Source organism: Brassica napus, chromosome C4, assembly GCF_020379485.1.
Source record: "Brassica napus cultivar Da-Ae chromosome C4, Da-Ae, whole genome shotgun sequence".
Lineage (NCBI taxonomy): Eukaryota > Viridiplantae > Streptophyta > Magnoliopsida > Brassicales > Brassicaceae > Brassica > Brassica napus.
In genome coordinates, this window is record NC_063447.1 from 1,741,132 (window position 1) to 1,762,952 (window position 21,821).

Genomic DNA, 21,821 nt, shown 5'->3' on the forward strand with positions numbered 1-21,821 from the left:
CCGGTGGAGAAATGAAATGGAAAAGGTTTGGATGGAAGAGGAGGCGGTTTCCGGCGAGGATCTACGAACACAGAGCCTTGAGTTACAGATTTGACGCACCAGGAGTAGGAGCCACAACACCAAGGAACACGCAGAACGGAGGAGCAGCGGCAAGGAATACGAGGAGCGGAGGACCCGCTTGACATTGCTTTCCGGGAATCCCCAGATAAGCGGACAGCATAAGAGACGGTGGACTTCAGGAGCACGCTTGAACCCAAACGATTTGAAACAGTAGCAGTAATGGTGGAGACGAACAACGCGACAGTCGCGTCGGAGACGAACAGAGCAGCAGTCGCGGCAGAGATGAACGGAACAGCAGCGGCGATGGAAAGAGAAGCAGACTTGAAACGAGGCATCAAAGGAGACGGACGAAGACAACGCCGGCGAGCTAGGTCGCTGCCGGCGTCGACGAAACTAAGAAGAAACGGCGCCTCGATTTCCGGGGTAGGGAGAGACAAGCTAGGGCGAACCTTTTGCGATTTTATAGTAGTTAGTCCCCAAATTTAGGGAGTATTATGAAGTTTTACTAAATTAATTGACAAAAAAATAAAGTGATGCCCATGTACTATGAAAGAGAGTTTAATATAGATTAATATAAAAGTAGAATGTGTTTAGAAATTATAAACCAACACTAAAGATCATAGACTTCAGTATATAGAGCATTTACCGAAAAATTCAATATTTTCGTAGGGGTTAACAACACTAAAGATTATAGGCTTCAGTATATAGAACAACACTAAAGATCATAGCCTTCAATATATAGAACATTTACCCAAAAACTCAATATTTTAGTAAAGGTTAACAGATAGATTTTGAGAAAAAATCAAAAATATGAAAATATTGTTTTAATGCATAGTTTCATCCTTCACTAACATATGATGAAGGTCAAAGAGGTTTGAAACCTTTGTTGTCTCCGTTTTTCTAGAGAATAACGATTTTATAATGGTTAATCTACTAATTTAGAGAGTACTATAAAGTTTTACAAAATTAATTGACAAAAAACTAAAACGATGCCCATGTACCATGAAAGAGAGTTTAATATAGATTAATATAAATGTAGAATGTGTTTATAAATTTTAAACAACACTAAAGATCATAGGCTTCAGTATATTGAACAGTTACCGAAAAACTCAATATTTTCGTAGGGTTAACACATAGATTTTGAGAAAAAAATCATAAATATGAAAATACTGTTTTAATGCATAGTTTCATCATTCACTAAATATGATGAAGGTCAACAAGGTTTGGAACCTTTGTTGTCTCCGTTTTTCTAGAGATAACGATTTTATAGTGGTTAATCCACCAATTTTGGGAGTATTATGAAGTTTTATTAAATTAATTGACAAAAAATTAAAACGATGCCCCTGAACCATGAAACAGAGTTTAATATACATAAATACAAATGTAGAATGTGTTTAGAAATTTTAAAACAACACTAAAGATCATAGGCTTCAATATATAGAGCATTTACCGAAAAGTTCAAGATTTTCGTAGGGGTTAACACATATATTTTGAGAAAAAAATCATAAATATGAAAATACTGTTTTAATGCATAGTTTCATCCTTTACTAATATATGACGAAGGTCAAAGAGATTTGAAACCTTTGTTGTCTCCGTTTTTCGAGAGAATAGCGATTTTATAATGGTTAGTCCATCAATTCAGGAAGTACTATGAAGTTTTACTAAATTAATTGAAAGAAAAAATAAAACGATGCTAATGTATCGTGAAAGAGAGTTTAATATAGATTAATATAAATGTAGAATGTGTTTAGAAATTTTAAACCAACACAAAAGATCATAGGCTTCAGTATATAGAACAGTTACCGAAAAACTCAATATTTTGGTAAAGGTTAACACATAGATTTTGAGAAAAATTAGAAAGTAGGGAAATACTGTTTTAATGCATAGTTTCATCATTCACTAACATATGATGAAGGTCAAAGAGGTTTGGAACCTTTGTTGTCTCCGTTTTTCTAGAGAATAACGATTTTATAGTGGTTAATCCACCAATTTAGAGAGTATTATGTAGGTTTACTAAATTAATTGACAAAAAAATAAATTATGCCCCTGAACCATGAAAGGGAGTAAAATATACATGAATACAAATGTATGATGTGTTTAGAAATTTTAAAACAACACTAAAGATCATAGGCTTCAGTATATAGAGCATTTACCGAAAAGTTCAATATTTTCGTAGGGGAACACATAGATTTTGAGAAAAATTAAAAAATATGATAACACACATTTAATGCATAGTTTCATCCTTCACAAACATATGATGATGGTCAAAGAGGTTTGGAACTTTTGTTGTCTTTGTTTCTCTAGAAAAATAACGATTTTATAGTGGTTAATCCACCAATTTAGGGAGTACTATGAAGTTTTACCAAATTAATTGACAAAAAATTAAAACTATACCCATGAACCATGAAAGAGAGTTTAATATAAACTAATACAAATGTAGAGTGTGTTTAAAAATTTTAAAACGACACAAAAGATCATTGGCTTCAGTATATATAACATTTACCGAAAAACACAATATTTTTGTAGGGGAACACATAGATTTTGAGAAAAATTCAAAAAATATGAAAATACTTTTTTAATCCATAGTTGCATCCTTCACTAACATATGATGAAGGTCAAAGAGGTTTGAAACCTTTTTGTCTCCGTTTTTCTAGAGAATAACGATTTTATAGTGGTTAGTCCACCAATTTAGGGAGTATTATGAAGTTTTACTAAATTAACTGACAAAAAATTTAAATGATCCCTATGAACCATGAATGAGAGTTTAATATACATTAATACAAATGTAGAATGTGTTTAGAAATTTTAAAACAACATTAAAGATCATAGGCTTCATTATATATAACATTTACCGAAAAAGTCAATATTTTCGTAAGGGTTAACACATAGATTTTGAGAAAAATTCAAAAAATATGAAAATACTGTGTTAATGCATAGTTGTATCATTCACTAACATATGATGAAGGTCAAAGAGTTTTGTAACTTTTGTTGTTTTCGTTTTTCTAGAGAATAAAGATCTTATAGTGGTTACTCCACCAATTTAGGGAGTATTATGAAGTTTTACTAAATTAATTGGCAAAAAATTAAAACTATACCCATGAACCATGAAAGATAGTTTAATATACCTTAAGAAAAATTTAGAATGTGTTTAGAAATTTTAAAACAACACTAAAGATCATAGGCTTCAGTACATAGAACATTTACCCAAAAACTCAATATTTTCGTAAGGGTTGTTAACACATAGATTTTGAAAAAAATTCAAAAAATATGAAAATAATGTGTTAATGCATAGTTGCATCCTTCAAGAACATATGATGAAGGTCAAAGAGGTTTGGAACTTTTGTTGTTTCCGTTTCTCTAGAGAATACCGATTTTATATTGGTTAATCCAACAATTTAGGGAGTATTTTGAAGTTTACTAAATTAATTGACAAAAAAATAAAACGATGGCCATGTACCATGAAAGAGAGTTTAATATACATTAATACAAATGTAGAATGTGTTTAGAAATTTTGAAACAACACTAAAGATCATAGGCTTCAGTATATAAAACATTTAACGAAAACCTCAATATTTTCGTAAAGGTTAACACATACATTTTGAAAAAATTTCAAAACTAGGAAAATACTGTTTTAATGCATAGTTTCATCCTTTACTAACATATTATGAAGGTCAAAGAGGTTTGGAACCTTTGTTGTCTCCGTTTTCCTAGAAAATAGCGATTTTATAGTGGTTAATCCACCGATTTATATTATGGGATTACAGATGGCTAAGTCATGCATTATGTCCTTGTCCAATAATTGATACTGTCATTATGGGATAATCATGCTACTTTGGTGAAATATCAGAGTCAACAGATTTCTGGAAAAGTTGCTTGCAGTTTTCCAAAGCAAAATCAATTGGGTTTGAGCTGAGCATACATGAATCAAACATCACAATAGATGAAATTAGCCGCACAGCTTCCAAACTAGTCTCAAGTGTAAGAAAACAGATGTATCTATTATTTTCTTTTAAAGTATACTGTTTGGCTAAAATTTGATGATTTTATCTCCCATGATTTATTTCCCAGTTTCTCGTCTTTTGTTGCTGCATCTCTCTATTATGATCTCTGTGAAAGAGAATGGCCATGTGGTAATTTATATGAGGCAATATATATTTTTAATTATGAGAACATCTCCAAAGAAAATTCAAAACTTTTAATATGAAGTTTTATATGCTCAAAAAAAATTTTAAAACTTCAAATCTTGAAATTTTGTACAGTGAAACCTTATATTTTAAGTTCTACGTACGAAACAAAACTTCGTATTTTAAGTTCCTTATACAATTATTTGTTTTTCAAATTATCTTACTAACTTTTATAGTTATCATTTTAGTCCTTATAGTTTTTTTATCTTATGCAAAATACAAATATATTAATTACAGTAAAGCAAAATATTATACAAAACAATATTACAATACACATTTAATAAAATTATAAAGCGAAAATACAAAAAAAAAATTATATGAAAACAAAATTATTACATCAACTAATTAACGAATGTACAAGATTTTAACAACTTTTAGCTTATGATCTGCAAAAAAAAAATTAAAGGACTTAGTTATTATTTCAAAATGCATGTAAGATGCTATTAATGAATTATCTTACTAATCAAGTATAATATTGCTAATCAATAATGTATACACTTTATTGCTAAATAAAAATTTAATAGTTTTTGTCAACTTTTATTAATAGACTATAGTAAAAAAAATTTAAAGTTAAATTTGAAATTGTTATTTTGGAGAAGAGCACCCTCGAATTGCAAATTTGAAATTGTTATTTTGGAGATGCTATGAAAGTCTTACTAGTATATAGCAACCGGTTTTAGTTTTTTCGTGATAGTTTATGAAAGTTTGTTTTTTTTTTTTTTTGTGCAATATGAAAGTTTGTTTTTAATAATCAAGATTATTAATTATCTTCCTTTTTCTTATAGGCTCTCTCTTGAGAAGCACACCGGATTCAACATTTTTATCTACAAAAATGGTTTAGCTATGGAGTGGAGGAGAATCATTTTGAAAAGCATACAAGGCAGGAAAAACAGTAGAAATAGTGACTTAGATCTTTAATAGATTTGAAGTTTCAAGTCTAAGAGCTACCCATGTAGAACTTTTCTCTAGGATATTAACCGCTGCTACTTAAGCCCTTGGATTTTTCTCCAATTTTATTTGGAAAGCGTTCTTCAGGTCTTGTTTTATCTAAACTTCCTTGGCAAGTGCTTGGACGGCCACTTTAACGTCAACAAAAATTTACCACCTCACACGTTATACACCATGTGTTGTATCAGTTGACGTTTTGTGTTAGAGGGGGATAAACCATCCCATCTTGCGAAGAGTTGGCTCAGAATTATACACTTTTTCAGGGAAATGGCAGATAGGTTTGTCGCTAGTAGCTCCAAATGGTTTGCCTAAGATGAGAAGATACAACTTTTTTGTCAAGAGCTCTATATAACGACGTATAATATTGCAGCAATTTTAAAAGAGTAAAAGTAATCGATCATCACACAAGTCCATGTCGTTTCTAAAGGTGTGGACAACTTACTTCCTAGCGTTATTCTTGGTTAACAGAACCGGAATCCAGTTTGCAATGATAAAATACGAATTAAAAAAAAATTATGCTCCGTCGCCGGGATTCGAACACGGGTCTCTCGGGTGAGAGCCGAGTATCCTAACCAGCTAGACTACGACGGACCTTGTTTGACTTGTAAAAGACATTATACAGATCCTATACCAACAATCAGGTTACTCCAAACATAGAAGAAGTGAACAAGATAGCCTTGATGGATTACAAAGAAGTCTCTAAGAACTTGTTTCCATGTACAAGATCACAACAAGCGTCTATACTCTCTAGTGGAATTTAAACAATACATATTTTATTGGGCCTAAAACTACTATAAATCGCATGAGAAAACCTTCACGTGGAAATTAATTCCACTATAAAACTTCAAGATTTATACTTCATATTAAACCTTGAAACTAAGAAGAATTTTAACAAAAACTTTGATACTTAAGGTTTCTTCTCATTGAACTATCTGATTCCATTGTAAGATGTGTGTACAAATAAATGGTGCTTACATTGATCCTACGTTTGATGGAACATGTCACATACCCAAGTAAAGCTATTAAAGGTGCAGATAGATCAAGTTATAATGCTATGAATCAAATATATATAGAGAGATTTAAGATTAGGAGTGTAATGAAACTGGTAGCAACATCTTTTGTTTTTTTCCTCACAAACTCAAAACTTATAACATTAAAACCAACTTAATGTTAAAACACAAACAGATATAAAAGTCGTCGGCTGTGACAGTATCAGCTTCTGTTCCTAGTTCCTGCACAAATCATTGATCATAGTAAGAACTCAACATAAGTTACATAACCTACTTTGTTCACTAGTCATTCACTGTTAGAGCTTTATACCTTCTAATGTTCTTTGACGGCACAAGTATTCCTCGCTTCTCCAAGCTCTTGAATCGATCTCTTGCAAGCGTGCAGCATGCCTTCAGCTTACGTAGTGAACCAGTCATCTCTTCTGTTAAGAGGACTTGCACAGGAGGAGCCTCAAATCTTGAAATAAACAGTACAGAGTGAGCATTAATGAGCCAGAGATAACAACAAAGAAGAAGATCGTTTCTTACTTGTGTTTTCCCAAACGAGGAGGACGTATCTTGAGCACTTCCTCCTTAGCGATCTTCCTTCGTATGAGTTTGTTCTGTTTTTCCTTATCATCTTTGGCTATCTCTTTCAAGATCTTAGGCAAACTACGAGAAAGAAAGAAAGCACAAAAGAACAATAGTAAGAACATGCAATTACCGTGATTGAATACACTAAAAAAAAATCACAAACTTACCTATCAATTTCCTTCGATAGCTTCTCTTTTAACTTTTCCTTTGTCTCCATCTTCCGCAACGCCTTTTGTCTAGATCGCTTATTCAACACCACGCGTGTCACCCTCTTCGTTGTTCTTGCGTTTCTGCAGTAGAAAAGATTCCAAAAAAACATCAAATCCAACTCTTTATTACAGTATATGTTGTCTGGAAACATAGAGAGAGCTTACTTATTATTCCCAGCCTCAGAACTTTCTTTCTCAGCGTCTGCTTCCTCTTCACCTTCACTACCGTTATCCACTCCAAGAAAGTAGGCACTCTTCCCATTAATTATTCTATTGCACACACTCAAAAGACCCGCCTCGTCTTCAATGTTGTTGTTTCCATCAATAGTCAAAGGAACTGGCTCAGGACCTAACTCATTTTTGTAAACTTTCTGCATTTCTTGAGCAACTGCTTCCGCCAACATATCCTATAAAACATGAGAGGAGTCAATGCAAAATACTCAACAATATTCATAGTAAAGATTTTTAACCTCGTGGCTTTCAGCTGTAGGGTTGTATGAACATCCTGCAGGATCAACTTCTACTGCTGGAATACTCGAAGTCATTTTCCAAATCTGCACAAACAAGAAAAAGAGTTCAGTCTCAAAAAACCAAATCACTTCTCCAATACAAGAACAAGGATAAGAGACATTACCTTTCTAGGATTCTTCTCATGTTCTCCTGTTACCAAACAAAATGTTAAATCTTAACATCTCTATACCGGTTAAAAAAAAAACGATTAATTACATTAAACATTACCGTTATTATTATCATCATCACCCCACAAGTCCATCATTACAGAACCGTCATCAACATTCTGCAAACAAGTGAGAATCATTTGAATATAAGCTCCCAGGAAGAAAAAAAAGACAATACAGCTTCAGTTCAGATCTATAAAGGTCACACCTTTTGAGCTTGTTTAAAAGTTTTGCTTTCCACAACGTTTGTCTTCTTCTTGCTAATCTTCGACTTGGGTTTCGAAGACGACACGACCTGGACAAAAGGATTCTTCTTTAAAACACTGTCGCACCGGAGAGCCTTCTCTCTGTGTTTCTCAATCTTCCGTTTCACCGGAATGTCTGATATTAAAAAAAAAACCATAATAAAAATTAAAACTTTCGTGAATATTCTAACAACCCATCAAATTTTATCAAGCGGGTGAGAGGGAAAACCATGAGATTTGTCGACGTGGAAGAGATCCTCGTTTGGAGCGGCGGAGAGGTTTCCGCCGGAGAGAGCGTCTTTGGTTGATTTCTCGAAGAAATCTTCGATGTCCTCGGTGCTTATGTTAGCTCTCCATGCTTTTTTGCCTTTCCTTGAACTCTTTGACCTGTTACCCATCTGGCTATCTCTCTCTCTCTCTGGTTGTGTCTCGCGGCGGCGACGAGGTTGGTTCAGTAACGGTAGAGAAGAAAGAAAGGTGTGTGCTTGAAGAAGAGGACACTAAGGGTAGGGCTTTAGAAAGAAACATAATGGGCCTTAAGTGGCTTTAATGGGCCCATCGTTTGATTTATTTATTTTTCTATTTAAAACCTTTGGTTGGATTTTGATTCTAAACCTTTGATTCATAATGATTTTTTCTTTTTTTGGGAAAAGATTCATAACAATAAATATAGAACACCACACAAAATTAGTCGTGAATTTCTTATTTTTTCTGATATGTAAATTACATATTTAATGATATGTAAATTTCGGTCTTATCAATCTATCATATTACCCATATGTCCCAAATAATTATAAGTTGACTGGAACTTCAGCTTTTGTTTACAAAGTCCCTTTGTATTCTCATTTCTGTAAAGTCTTCATCCTAAGCTAGTATTTGTCTACTCCTGTTATAGATTAAACAAATGTTCTCCCTCCCATTTTCGTGGGATTCCAGCAAGTAAATTATGTGAAAAAAATTGATTATAAGTCTACAACTAGACATGCAAACGTCACGTCGTCGCGCATATATGTACAGTATTCTGATGTATAAACATGAGGATGTAAATGATTGAGCAATGTCTATTATTTGATCAGATACTATACAAAAATCGAAAATAAAAGATATTTTAAAATTAAATAAAATGAGTGATGTTTGATAGCACAAAGCCGCCCCCGTGACCTAATTCCCATTTGATTCTTTTGTCACATTCAAGAGGAGAGTGGGGTAGATCAAATTGCTAAACCCTGACTACAACATATTATTGTAAATTCTTCATAACATATGTTCAATATTATTTAGTCTTTTTGGTCTCTTCTAAATCCCACGTATGGTCTATCCAATGTGTTTATATCTTGGAGTTTAATTAATGAGTCGTCCTTAACATTGATGTGAACATGAAGAAGAAACTACAACGATATACTATAATTATTTTGTCAACTAATTCGATTTCATAAAATTATTTTATCAATTACTTATATAAAAAGATGTTATATGCCTTCCATTTGTTTCATTAGTATATTAAAAGTGGTAATAATCAGCCAATTATTATATTTTACAAAAAGGTTAATAAATATACAGTGATTTTACATCCAAAAAAAATATACAGTGATGTTAACACACCCGATCAAGTGAAGACACTACAAAAAAAATTATTTAGCATCATCTATTTTATATTTTGTATTAATATAAATTATGTAAATTTTTTTACATCACTTATATGAATGACTTTGAAAGTGGTGATGCAAATAATTTGCATCATATTGAATTGATGCCAAATAATTTAATAAACATCAACTTCTTATAAATGCGATAAATATATTTATATATACGTATTTATCTCATTTATAAATATGTGATTTAAAATAGTCACTTAATTTGTGATATAAATTAAGTGATACAGTTCACTTCATTTTTGTAGTGAGATTATAGAAGTTATTCAAAGGACTGACAAATGCTATTAATTTGAATATATACTGATTACAGTTTTTTAAGATATATTATTTTAAAAAAGTGTCCCAGATATAAAATTGTATTTTAGTGAATTTTTATTTTTCAATAAGAAATATTAATTAACTAATGGTATAAACAACAGCTTTAGGAAATTTATGTAATAACATATATATATATAGTTAATGTGACCCAATATTTTAACATTTTATCAAAACTTTTGTTTTGGTATGCAGTATTAATTGTTCTAAGACTAGTACATCTGTATTATTCAAAATTTTAATATTCTAGTAAAAAATATTATTTATATGAAAGTGCTGTTGTAAGAATTGATGTGAAAACATGTGACTGAACAAATCTTTTAATATTAAGATGATGTGAAAACATGTGACTGGATCAAATTAGTATGATCTAGAAACATGTGACTCGATCATACTAATTTGAATGATTTATAGTATTAATTGAGATTTGAATGAAAGAAAGATAGCTTACCAAATGTGTGATGATTTAGTGGTAATGTCAAAATGTTGATTTTTATACTCTAGTTAAAACTCTTTTTGGTATTGTCTGTATATAATTTTTTAAAAAAAAATTAGAATATCTGAACATTGATTATGAATATTAGGGATATTTAATAGTCTGAATACTAAAAAGGTTATACGATGTATGTCTAGAATTCTCATCTGCAAAATGATAAAACGTTTGCTTGAAATGAGAAGTATGCATCTAAGATTATAACAATTAAACGAATACAATTGTTTTCAGTTTTTTCTATGAAGGGGATAACCAATCTAAACTCTAGAATCTAGATTGGTGTGTAGTTATGTTAGCCTTAGTTGTATGATGTATTTGACCATTAAATCTATACTTGTAAAATGCTAACATTTCTGGTAATTATGTTAAAAAAAGTCTCAATTATATAAGTCTTGATATTTATATTGATGACAAAAAAAAAAGTCTTGATATTATGGTGATATAAAATATTTGATGCATATGCGTCCTTCTCAGTACAAAAATATCGTCAAATTGATTTAAAAATTAATAGATTATGCTCTTTGCTTCTGTTTATAATAATAAGTAATACGTAATAACCTCCATAGTGGTGGTTCATAAATCGAACGTATAAATTTACAAGTACAATCAGAATCCTTTTCCTAATACGTAGGAAACCAAACCAATGATCGTTTTCCGAGTGGAACATTAATCTATGAAAATGGATCTCGTTATATTTTTTTTTGCTTATATCATAATTTTAAGGGTGTATCGTAGAAACAAATTGATACTAAAATCAATAGTTCGGGCAAGGAAATATTGATTCATATGGGGGAGAAGACAAAAGAGGTATAGCTGTCACGAACACGAGACTCTTTTACATAAACTAATAGATAATATGGAATAGGAAAAAAAATATTTTACTTGTCTTGCTAAAATGATCATTTCTAAGCCAAAAACTTTTCGAAGTGAATCGATGACAAGGTAACTCTTTGTAGCCATTAGAATTCAGATGTAGATAGCGACCCTCTATATATAAGAAACAAATGTAATCTCACATATATTTTAATTTCCAATCGGTATTTTCTATAACAAGAAAACCAATAGCATCACGATTGTAGATAATACTTACTTGATATCTACAGTGTTAATACCAAAAAGAAAGTTATACAGTATACATAATTTATAGCATAGTCTTGATTGTGTTGCCTGATTTTACCTTGAAATATATTTTTATGTAATATTTTTTTCTGCTATTTTAATAGAAAGCCTTTTTCAATATATATATACATATACCTTTTCTAAGGGTATTCATAGTAATATACTAATATCTTACAAAGCAAATTTTATGGTTCACAATTTTAAATAGTTTCTTGACAATGAAATGTTATCTACTGACTTCATAAATAATAATTTTTTTTTTCTTTTTCTTTACGTCGAAAGACCATTCTATTATTCAAGTTAGAGGTGGCATGAGTAACCAGACCGGAATAAAACAACCAATAAGAAGTAACTTCATATGAAAGGATCTTGCAGTTTTAGCTAAAAAATCTGAAATTTGATTGCGCGCTCTTGGTACATGAGTGATGCTGAAGTCCGGGAAGCATATTTGAAGCGTCTCTATCCTCTTCAATTCCGTCGCAAAGCTTGGCCAAGCATGAGGTTCATTTATTATTGCAATCAGGTCCTTAAATAATAATATTATAAGATACTATAATATAAATCTCATATGCGGAGGAATATTGGTCCTTAGATACATTTGAGTACTGAACTTTATTATTCGATATTAATTCGTAAGTAAATATTTTCAACAATATATCTAACCAAAGACATGGGTCTTGGCGTAGACGAGAGGTGCAGAAAATCAAGGGTGCATTTTGCTTGAAACCCTAAATTAAAGAAAAGAAACATATAGTGTAGAGAAGGAAGAAGAGGAGAGAGAATAGTTGAATGTCTACATGAACTAAGCTACAGACTTGAGAGAGAAGGGTTTGATGAAGCAACGGGACTTGTGTGTAGAGTGTTGTTTTGTTGTGATGATTAATTGGCACACATGTGAATTGGTGGGTACGTTTGTTTGTCCGTCTCCTATATAGACAATTTTCTACATATAGACAATTTTCTACATCCCTATATCGATATCAATGCTAATCTATCCAAACTTATGTACTTGTATCTAAACGCTTACATATATGCAAAACTTAGTATATACACATTAGTGTGTAGAGCATATTGATCTAACGTAAAAGATGCGTTTTTAATCTTGAGATTGATCCATGATCCATCAAATCATTCTGTACGTAACGGGAATGCAAACTGTTAGGCATCAAACTATAAATGATAAGTGTTTTGAAAGACGTGACTTTACATTGGTCTTTGTTCATAAATGTGATCTATATATGCATAGATGCACATTTAAAGATATATATATTAAAAAGAGAGATGTTATACGTAGTATATACGGCATGCATATACAAAGACGTATACATAGCTATAGAGGGAGAAATAACATGATAGAGAGGACAAGGAGAGAGGAGGATATATACGTGTGGGTTTGTGTTCATAAAGATCCCCGTGAGGCGTGTTTGGAGGCATTCCAAAATCACAACTAACATTCTTTTGTTTGCTTTTATTTTCTCTCCTTCACTTCTTTCGATGCTCCCAAACTTTTATTTTCTTAAAAGAAAAATTGATTTCACAATACTAGTTCCTCCCCCATATATCACGAGCTCATCATTCCCTTTCTTGCCATTTTTTTTTACTTTCATTCTCTCTTCAAGTATCCTATTAACATTATTCAGACTAGTGCATAGATATATAACGGGAATCTAGTCAACCCAGGTTGAAATGATTTTGTTGTTGCAATGATCATAACGAATTGGATGTAATGGTACTTGCATCTCTATAATTCGCGATTGAATAGAAATTGCATCCACAAGTGAGAGATGCTGATGTCTTTTTCCCAATATAATTTGATGTCCCAAAGGAGAGGTGAATGCATTTATTTTGATTATAATTTGTAGCTGAATGATTAGCCCAAAAAAAAATATATATACGTGATAAAGTCCAATTTTATATCATTACTTATAACACGGATTGGAATAATATATCATATCATTAAGTATATAAACGGAGTTTTGTAATTATATATCTTTATCGGTTTCCAAAATTTCAAAGCTGGCTATAGTTGTAATCAATTATCGCGATTTTGCTTGGAGGTGTTAGAATAGTATGTAGACAAAGAAGAAGATAAAACACGTAAATATGTTAAAAGTATATAATATAGATAGATATAGTGCAATGGTAAAGTATTTTCATCACAGCGATAGTTTACCGCCAATAAGTAGTGTTACAATATTCACGTTGCTAGGTAAGGGTACGGACACGTATATATGTATATTTATACGTATTTACATGATCGTATAAATATATATTGTAAATAAAATACTCGTAATGCATATCGTAAATTAATCAATATACAATATGTATTTATATAAGAAAACAAAATAAAAATAGGGTTCGATCAAAAAAAAAAAAAAAAAAAAAAAAGGGTCGAATATTAAATAGGATATCGTATATTGAGACATAGAGGCAAGCAAGTAATTCACGAGATACAAAACGGAGTTGTCCGTATATTGTATTTTGTAGCGATCAAGAGAGACTAAGGCAGACATGTGAGAGAGGAAAGGATCCTATATACAATTTAATCTAAGATCTCTGCTTCCTTCTCATATATATACTGCATATACACACATAGTTCCCCTATATCGAAGAGAGTAGAAATCAACCAAGAAAGCTCAATACGAAAGGAAGAGGCTTATAATATCAAGCATAGAAGAAGAATGGATCCGAGGGAAAAGAAGAGAGGTTCTTTGAAAGAGAAGTTTCAATTGCTTCGTTCAATCACTAATTCTCATGCTGTAATTAATATTCACCCTCTCTCTCTTCTTTTTTATTGTGTCCCATGGAGATAAACGCACATGCACACACAAAACACATGAACTCAGTCTTACTCGATCTATATTTGATTTTTTTCACTCAGTCACAATTTTGTCCCGTAAGGTCATTTTCGATATTGGGTATGTGAATCTCTTGGATCTTCGATATATATTTATTTCTTGGGTGATTACTTTATCTTCTTTTAAACACATATAAGAACGCATATTATTGCAAACAAGATGTATATGACAATCATGATCGATAGATGAAACGGAGATGATTTTTTTTGTAACCTCTAATAGTGTTTTTCGGATGATGTATATGCTGCTAATATATGTCACACGCCCTTTTTAATGACAGGAAAACGATACATCGATCATAATGGATGCTTCTAAATATATCAAAAAGCTTAAGAAGAAAGTTGAAAGGTTCAAGGGAGACACTACCGCAGGGCAATCTTCAAGCGAGCCCACGGATCCCACCATACCAATGGTATAAACAATCAAACATACACTCTGTAACCATTAATTATATATACACATAAGTACGCATGTGAATGTGAGAGATTCATTAAGAGGTTTTATTTATTTATAGGTAACAGTGGAAACCCTAGAAAAGGGTTTTATGATAAACGTATTGGCAGGGAAGAATCAACCAGGCATGCTTGTTTCGGTATTAGAAGCCTTTGAGGATATTGGGCTTAACGTTCTGGACGCTAGGGTTTCATGTACCGACTCCTTTAGCTTGCATGCCACGGGAGTCGAGGTAATTAACAAATCAATTAGCAGAGAAACGTATTCATATACGATCAATTCTATGTCATAGTTATAACTACTTGCCAATATATATGTTTCGGACTGTATTTGTATGAAGTACTTTTTTTTTTTGCCAAGAATGAAGTACTTACTACAGACGATCTGATGTTGCGATAGTGTGTGTCGTCATATGTTGTTATGAAATCTCATATGGTTTTACTTACCAATATGAATGTTTGTGCTTTTGCTAATGAAAATTTTAAAATAATATATGGTAGATTATAAAATGAAGGTGGCAATCTCAACAAACACGGATACAAAATATATATAAACATTTTTTAGGTCGATATGTGAGTGTTGGAACATAAAAATTGTTTAGTGATTACGCACCTTTACTAATTGCAGAATGAAGATGGAGAAGGTATGGATTCCGAAGCAGTGAAACAAGCAGTGACAGATGCAATCAGAAGCTGGAGTGAAAGCAATGATCTACAGATCAGCTAGATTGACCCACATTTTCTTTAATTCTCTTTATTATATTTTATTTATGCAAAATTATAATAACACAATTTCTATAGTAATTCTGCTTTTTTCTTCGTTTGTTCATCTTGTAGCCCATAATTTTCTCCTAGAAAGGGGATAATGAAGATAAATCAATTGTATGTTACTGCTATTTATCTCACACAATTAAGCAATAGAAAAATACGTATTCAATTTTCAAAGTATAGTCAAATACATACCAACTGAGACTGTTAAAAGTACTTGTTCTTATTTTCCTTTGTGTGTTAAAAATTAGTTCTTTAGATAAGAATATCAGAAAATCGAAGACGCTTAGCATTGTTTTGAATTTGCTAGAGAAAACTAAAATTATTTCGGATGTGATCAGATGATATTAGAGAGCTTATTCTATACCACAGAAGAAGACAAACAATTTTTGTTCACGTGAGCAAAATAACTCCAGAAAAACTGGAATGTAAAAACGTACAAATACATACATCCTACACGTTCTCCCCACGATTTCCTATTTGCTTAATCATGATGCTGTTTGATAATCTGATTGTTGACAAAACAAAATTGTGATAATTTGATTTACGTTAGCATACTGAAATTTACAAGAGGAAAATATTACATTAGTGCTACTGCTCAATCCGGAGAATATCCCATCTAACAAAGAAATCGATTTGAAACATGTATTTTGGTATATATAGTTTTATTTGATAATGAAAAAATGAATCCACACTGAACTAAAACTTTTAAATAAAAAAATTTATATACAACATTTATTTAATATTTTTTATCAGGGTCGTCCAAATCATCTTGAGAAGATAATCTACTGGGGCTCCTGGAAAACCCCAATCTAGGTGAGCCACTTGAAGACAGAAGAAGTCCAGAGAACCTGCCTGAATCGTATTTTCTGTCCTTTGTCAGCTGAAATATTTGATTCGGAAAACAAACACCACGTCAGGTGAGGCAATAATAAACATTGTCATTTAGCACTTGCAATGAGCAAGGCACATAAGAAGCATAAAAAACCTTGTGGCCAACAGAGTATTGGTTGATGAATTCAGAAGGAGATTCTCCTCTTTCGGAGTTAGGGTTCATCATGTACAGGGACGATGCCGACTTAGGGAGGAGGTGACGAAACGCAAAACTGCTGCGAAGTTGTGGGAGATGGAGGTTCTATGTGTGAAGAAGACGAGTCTAGACAAAAGGGTTTTGTTTTTGGAAAATATTATACATTTTCCTATTAAATTAATCCAATGGCAATTTTGTTAATAATAAAAGGAAGCCTGGTTTTTTTTGTATTTTCGTCACCCCTGTGTATTCTAGTAATTAAGAAAGTTTATGAGTTAGTATATTCATTACATGTATTATTTGAGTCATAGGTAACTAGAGGCCGAGCCCCGCACAAGCGCGAAGTTATTTGTGTATGTTGTTGATGTTCAGTTTTACTTAGTGTTAGCGTTGTTAGTTATGTTGTTCTTACATTTGTGTTGGTGCGTGCAGTTATTTGGCAAAGCAGAGGGTCGGAGGTGGTGGAATTAGTAGGGAGGCAGTTGTTTGTTGTTGATTACGTGTATGACGCTTTGTGAACGAAGACCAGTTGATACATATATATTTTTTGTATTTAGTTGTCTGCATCCCAATTCCCACCGAGGAACATATGATGGTGTGCTTGTGTCACTTTTTCTGGGGTTTTTGTTTTGTTTTGGTGGCTATTGGATTTTAGTTGGTTTCTTTGTTGCATTGTTTAATGTCGATGCCATGTAACTATCTGAACATGTTCTCATGCATGAAGCAAAAGACATGCTTATTTTCACGAAATGCAAAGACCCATCAACGTTCTCCTTTATTTAAAAATCAAGTAATTCTTCTCCTGGTGGGAGATAGTTTGCAGATAATTAAAGACAACCGAAGTTGAAAGTAGGAAAAAATATACGAAAATAGTTATTTCATTGACACATAAGCTAAGTGGGGATGACGGTTTGATGGACTTGAAACAATCACTCACGTGCCTCTTTTCTTCGTTTTCAAAGCTTGACATTGCTTCATCAACTTCTTCGGCTCTCCTGGGCACATGAACCGTGTAGCTAACAGTTACTGCTGGTAGTATAGATTGGGAATCCACGTCTGGAGTTTTGTTGCTGCTGGCAGTCTGAAACACAGTTGTACGTGTGTTATATTAGATGATGTTATTCTGTTAGATATATGCATGAAAGTACTATATTCAGCAGAAATTGTTTAGCATCAACATGTTTCTTGAGAAAAAATAGATGACTATCCCTAAATATTTTTTGGACTGACCGTGGTGACCACCATGACAAACTGGGTTATATCATCTGAGTTCTTAAGACCCCTAAAGGGGCCGCATCATCGTCAGTCACACAAAGCAAGTACACGACCACCGTACTGGTGTATGAGATAATATAAGTTTTCTTAAAGCAGGAGCAAATGGATAAAAACATGAGAACTATATGTGAAAGCGGGCTTGGGTCAATGAGATTAAAACATACCATAAGCTGAGTCGTTGTTGAGGCGCTTTTGAGGTCAGTGCCTAGCAGAAAACGTTTTTGGCCAACAACATCTGAAAGTTAACAAATGGAATTAAGAATCAGTAGCTAATAGATGTCAAAAAAAAAAATCAGTAGCTAATATGAATGTACGGCGTTGGAGAAATTTGATTGTGATATATAAAAATATACCGGGGGTTCTAAGTTTGTGTTTGCAAGAGCCTGGAGATGATCAAACCTCTGTCCATCTTCCAACTTCAAACCTATCATCTACGATCGCTGCCGTCCATTAAAGATTGTCGGTAAGAAGAGTTAAATACGTAGACCAATAGTTTTAGTTTTTATGAAATATGGAAAGAAGAAATCATTCATGTTAGAGTGAAGATGACGGTACCTTTTCTTCTAGCAAAAGGAAGGTGATTCCCATAAATTCACCATTTTTATTGATGTTACGGGGATCCCAGTAGCTGAGAAGACGGTCAACAACAAACTTGAGAAGACCGACAAAGGCGGAGAGCGTTGAAGGTGGTGGGGAGGATGGCAATAGCATCAGAGACAGACATCCTCAACAATTGAAAAAAAAAACAGTGCTGGTAGATATGAGAGGTTGGACTCCTGAATCTAGCATGACTTATATATAGCGAAGCCGTTCGTATCATTTATGAGACGCTAGCGTTTTTGATGGTGTGCGTAAAGAGGGGGAGATGAAGAGATAGAGGGAGACTAAGAGTTCCATGGATTTGATTGGAGAAGTTTAGACAGTAGGGTCTGTGTATTGGAGGGGAGGCACAGGATTGGGAAAACCATAGGTCTCAGTCGAAGACAATGAGCTGACGACTTGCAGGCTTTTTAGGGCCAGTTTTATGGTTTATTAAGATAGGCTTAGGCTTTAATCAAATGTATAACCTGATGTAATAGATGGACTAGTGAGTTTAAAAAATAAGCCCACAAATCAATCAGCAAATAATAGAGAACGTGATTTGTAAATCATTTTATTTATTTGTGGGACATTATTAAACCGACCTTCATAAATCAACATTATAATGAGCCCGTTTCAAGGCTCCTCAGTGCGCCACGTCAGTATTTTGTGGGCTCCACCTTTAAAAAAAATGAAAAAGTGTCAAGCCCATAGTTCGAACCCGGGTTATTGACATATAAACACCAACATTTATACCACTAGACTAAAGGATACTTTGTATATTGATGGCCGAACCATCAATTTACAAAGTATCCTTTAGTCTAGTGGTATAAATGTTGGTGTTTATATGTCAATAACTCGGGTTCGAACTATGGGCTTGACACTTTTTCATTTTTTTTAAAGGTGGAACCCACAAAATACTGACGTGGCGCGCTGAGGAGCCTTGAAACTGGCTCATTATAATGTTGATTTCTCATTATTTTATCATGTGATTTAATTTTAATGTTAAAAATAAAATTAAACTAATGAAACAATGACAGTTGTCTTTATAGTACCTCAAAGTTCAGTGAACGTTTCTTAAAAGACGATTCTCTTTGTTTCTACTCCCTTTTTTTTTGCCAACTGAGGTTTCTAATCCCTCTCCCATACTTTTTTTTTTCTTAATATTATTTTTGTTTAGAAACTCTCTATCTAGAAAAATGAATAAAGTATTACATAGTAAGAGAGAGAAAAGTAAAAACAATAGAAACGTCCCTTTATGTGGAAACTCTCACATCATCGAAATTATCATGCCACTTGCCACGCTCTCATTCACACACTTTTGTTTTACAATTTACAATTTAATTATTTAATAAATTATTTACAAATAATACTCTCTCCTTTAAAAAAAATAGATGTTTTAGAAAAACAATTTGTTTCACAGAGATATATATTTTGTGTTTTCTATGAAAAATTGTAAATTTCAAAAAAAATTAATTGATTTATTGAATTGTTATTGGTTAAAAGATATTGAAAATTGAAAATTGAAAATTGCTACATTTATTTTAGTGATTTAATATGTTTTTTCAGTATGTGTGAAAACAATAGAAAATCTATTTTTGTGAAACGGAATAAATAGTATAATAATGGAAAAAGACCAAGTTTTAGAAACTTGTCGATGCTGATGCTCTAACAGAATCTACACAAATCTTTTAATCCACTATAGAAAACTCATGATAAAAGTAAAAAAGACACCAATATATGTGTGAGAAGGTTCTCCTGATCACAAGTTCAATAATTAATACGGGCAAGTTTTACCATCGGTCCGGTGTGAAAACAAATATCAATTGACCCTCGTTAATATCATGCAGATGTAGAAACTAAATTTAACGTAACAAACCAAACCAAAAAAAAAAACATGAGATTTGTGATTTTGAAGTATTAGATACTAAACGATTTGGGTCTTCTAGTATCTAGACTCTAGATATAATAGTTCTTCCACCTACGAGACTTAGAAGACTTCATTATATCAACGGTAAGATCTGGATTCTTCCCAACAAACAATCTGAACTCAACAGTGTCACAGATCGCCAGTAAATTCCTCACGACAAACATGGTGGCAGCGTCGTTGAGTGCTTCGTCAAAAGGAATCAAAGACAGTTCCAAGATATTGATAACATTCGCCAGTTTCAAAGATGATATCAATTCTTTTCTACATAGATCCCTTAGATGCGGAATATCATATTTGTCCGCTGCTACAAAAAGTGTTTGAGCATGTTTCTTCTCCTTTTCAGAAAGCACAGAACGATTGTTGTAGATGAACCCAACTAAAGCCTCTAGCTCCTCTTGTTTCAACTCCGAAAGAGTTACTGTCTCGATCTGATCAGCCGTACCTTTGAACTTGTCTGATTCCAGCATCTTCTTAAACACCTCTGATCGTGCCGCCTATTAACAGTACATACATACTTATGTTGATGAAGTATCATTTAAGGTAAGAGGCAAACACATATAAACATAATATTTATATAACTATTTTAGATGTAAGATGATAAATAAATGACAAGAGAAGAAAAAATAGAAGACCAAAACAAGTTTGTTGGCGGAGATAGCTGCACTCTCATTACTGTCTCCTGCCTTGAGACGTACATCTACTTGCCATTGTTCATTAAAGACCTTTGCAAACCCACCCAAGAAAATTTCAAGATTGTTCTCCGTTGTCATAGCTAGGTAACGTGAAGTTTATTTCGTAAAGGATGGTGAGTTATATAGAGAAAACTCCATAGACGCCAGTCAAAAAATGTTTCTTGTTTTACTTTCTTCAACACTGCCAAATCCTTGGAAAGGAATGAGACATTAATGGTAATGAATAATCATGCACTGCATGTCCCAAGTCCCAACTTTTGGTTGCCCGATGCTCTTGGGATCCGGAATTATATATGGAACCAAACGGATGTTTCAACAAGGGACCAGTATATATTTTAAAAGTGTAATTAAGTTGATTGGTCATTAATGGGTTAAGAGTTCCAGTATATTTTGTTGATAAATAATTATAGTTTGTATGTGTTTTTCTAAATTTTCTAATATTGATTAATAATCCCTCCGTTTCAGATTACTTGTCGTTGTAGGCTAAAATTTTGTTTCAAAATAAGTGTCGTTTTATAATTTCAATGCAAAATTTATTGATTTTATATTTTTATCTATTTTTTAACTGATTGAAATGTGGTTGGGTGTATTGGAAATAATGTTTTTATCTAGTAAATATACAAAATTAAATGTATTTTTAATATGTGTGCCGATGTCTACAACGACAAGTAATCTGAAACGAAGGGAATAGCAAACTGTAATCTTCACAAAAAAATAATTAATTTTTTGAATTATTATTGGTTTAGTCT

The 21,821-nt window shown here is 32.6% G+C and overlaps 3 protein-coding genes, 1 long non-coding RNA gene and 1 other non-coding gene across 5 annotated transcripts; 1 reads left to right on the forward strand and 4 right to left on the reverse strand.

Moving 5' to 3' along the window:
• Nucleotides 1–5,710: 5,710 nt before the first annotated feature.
• On the reverse strand, nt 5,711–5,783 carry TRNAE-CUC. The gene has a single exon. It is a non-coding gene; the product is annotated as a tRNA-Glu (tRNA).
• A 459-nt stretch (nt 5,784–6,242) lies between these two features.
• Nucleotides 6,243–8,409, reverse strand: LOC106396951 (ribosome biogenesis protein NOP53). The gene is made up of 10 exons (XM_013837460.3): nt 8,136–8,409; nt 7,870–8,042; nt 7,723–7,780; nt 7,619–7,644; nt 7,455–7,538; nt 7,150–7,391; nt 6,943–7,065; nt 6,731–6,853; nt 6,513–6,659; nt 6,243–6,424 (listed from the first exon to the last, which is right to left on the reverse strand). The coding sequence occupies exons 1-10, from the start codon at nt 8,302–8,304 to the stop codon at nt 6,418–6,420; spliced, it is 1,152 nt and encodes a 383-aa protein (XP_013692914.1). The 5' UTR covers nt 8,305–8,409; the 3' UTR covers nt 6,243–6,417.
• Nucleotides 8,410–13,893: 5,484 nt separating this feature from the next.
• Nucleotides 13,894–15,694, forward strand: LOC106391237 (transcription factor bHLH61). Its single transcript, XM_013831845.3, has 4 exons — nt 13,894–14,247; nt 14,627–14,758; nt 14,861–15,031; nt 15,427–15,694. The coding sequence occupies exons 1-4, from the start codon at nt 14,170–14,172 to the stop codon at nt 15,523–15,525; spliced, it is 480 nt and encodes a 159-aa protein (XP_013687299.1). The 5' UTR covers nt 13,894–14,169; the 3' UTR covers nt 15,526–15,694.
• Nucleotides 15,695–16,177: 483 nt separating this feature from the next.
• Nucleotides 16,178–17,739, reverse strand: LOC125585414. The gene is made up of 2 exons (XR_007322324.1): nt 16,555–17,739; nt 16,178–16,449 (listed from the first exon to the last, which is right to left on the reverse strand). It is a non-coding gene; the product is annotated as an uncharacterized LOC125585414 (long non-coding RNA).
• A 2,562-nt stretch (nt 17,740–20,301) lies between these two features.
• On the reverse strand, nt 20,302–21,150 carry LOC106395852 (putative BTB/POZ domain-containing protein At2g40440). The gene is made up of 2 exons (XM_048754056.1): nt 21,019–21,150; nt 20,302–20,874 (listed from the first exon to the last, which is right to left on the reverse strand). Exons 1-2 carry the CDS (start codon nt 21,148–21,150, stop codon nt 20,410–20,412), a joined length of 597 nt encoding a protein of 198 aa, XP_048610013.1. The 3' UTR covers nt 20,302–20,409.
• Nucleotides 21,151–21,821: the final 671 nt, after the last annotated feature.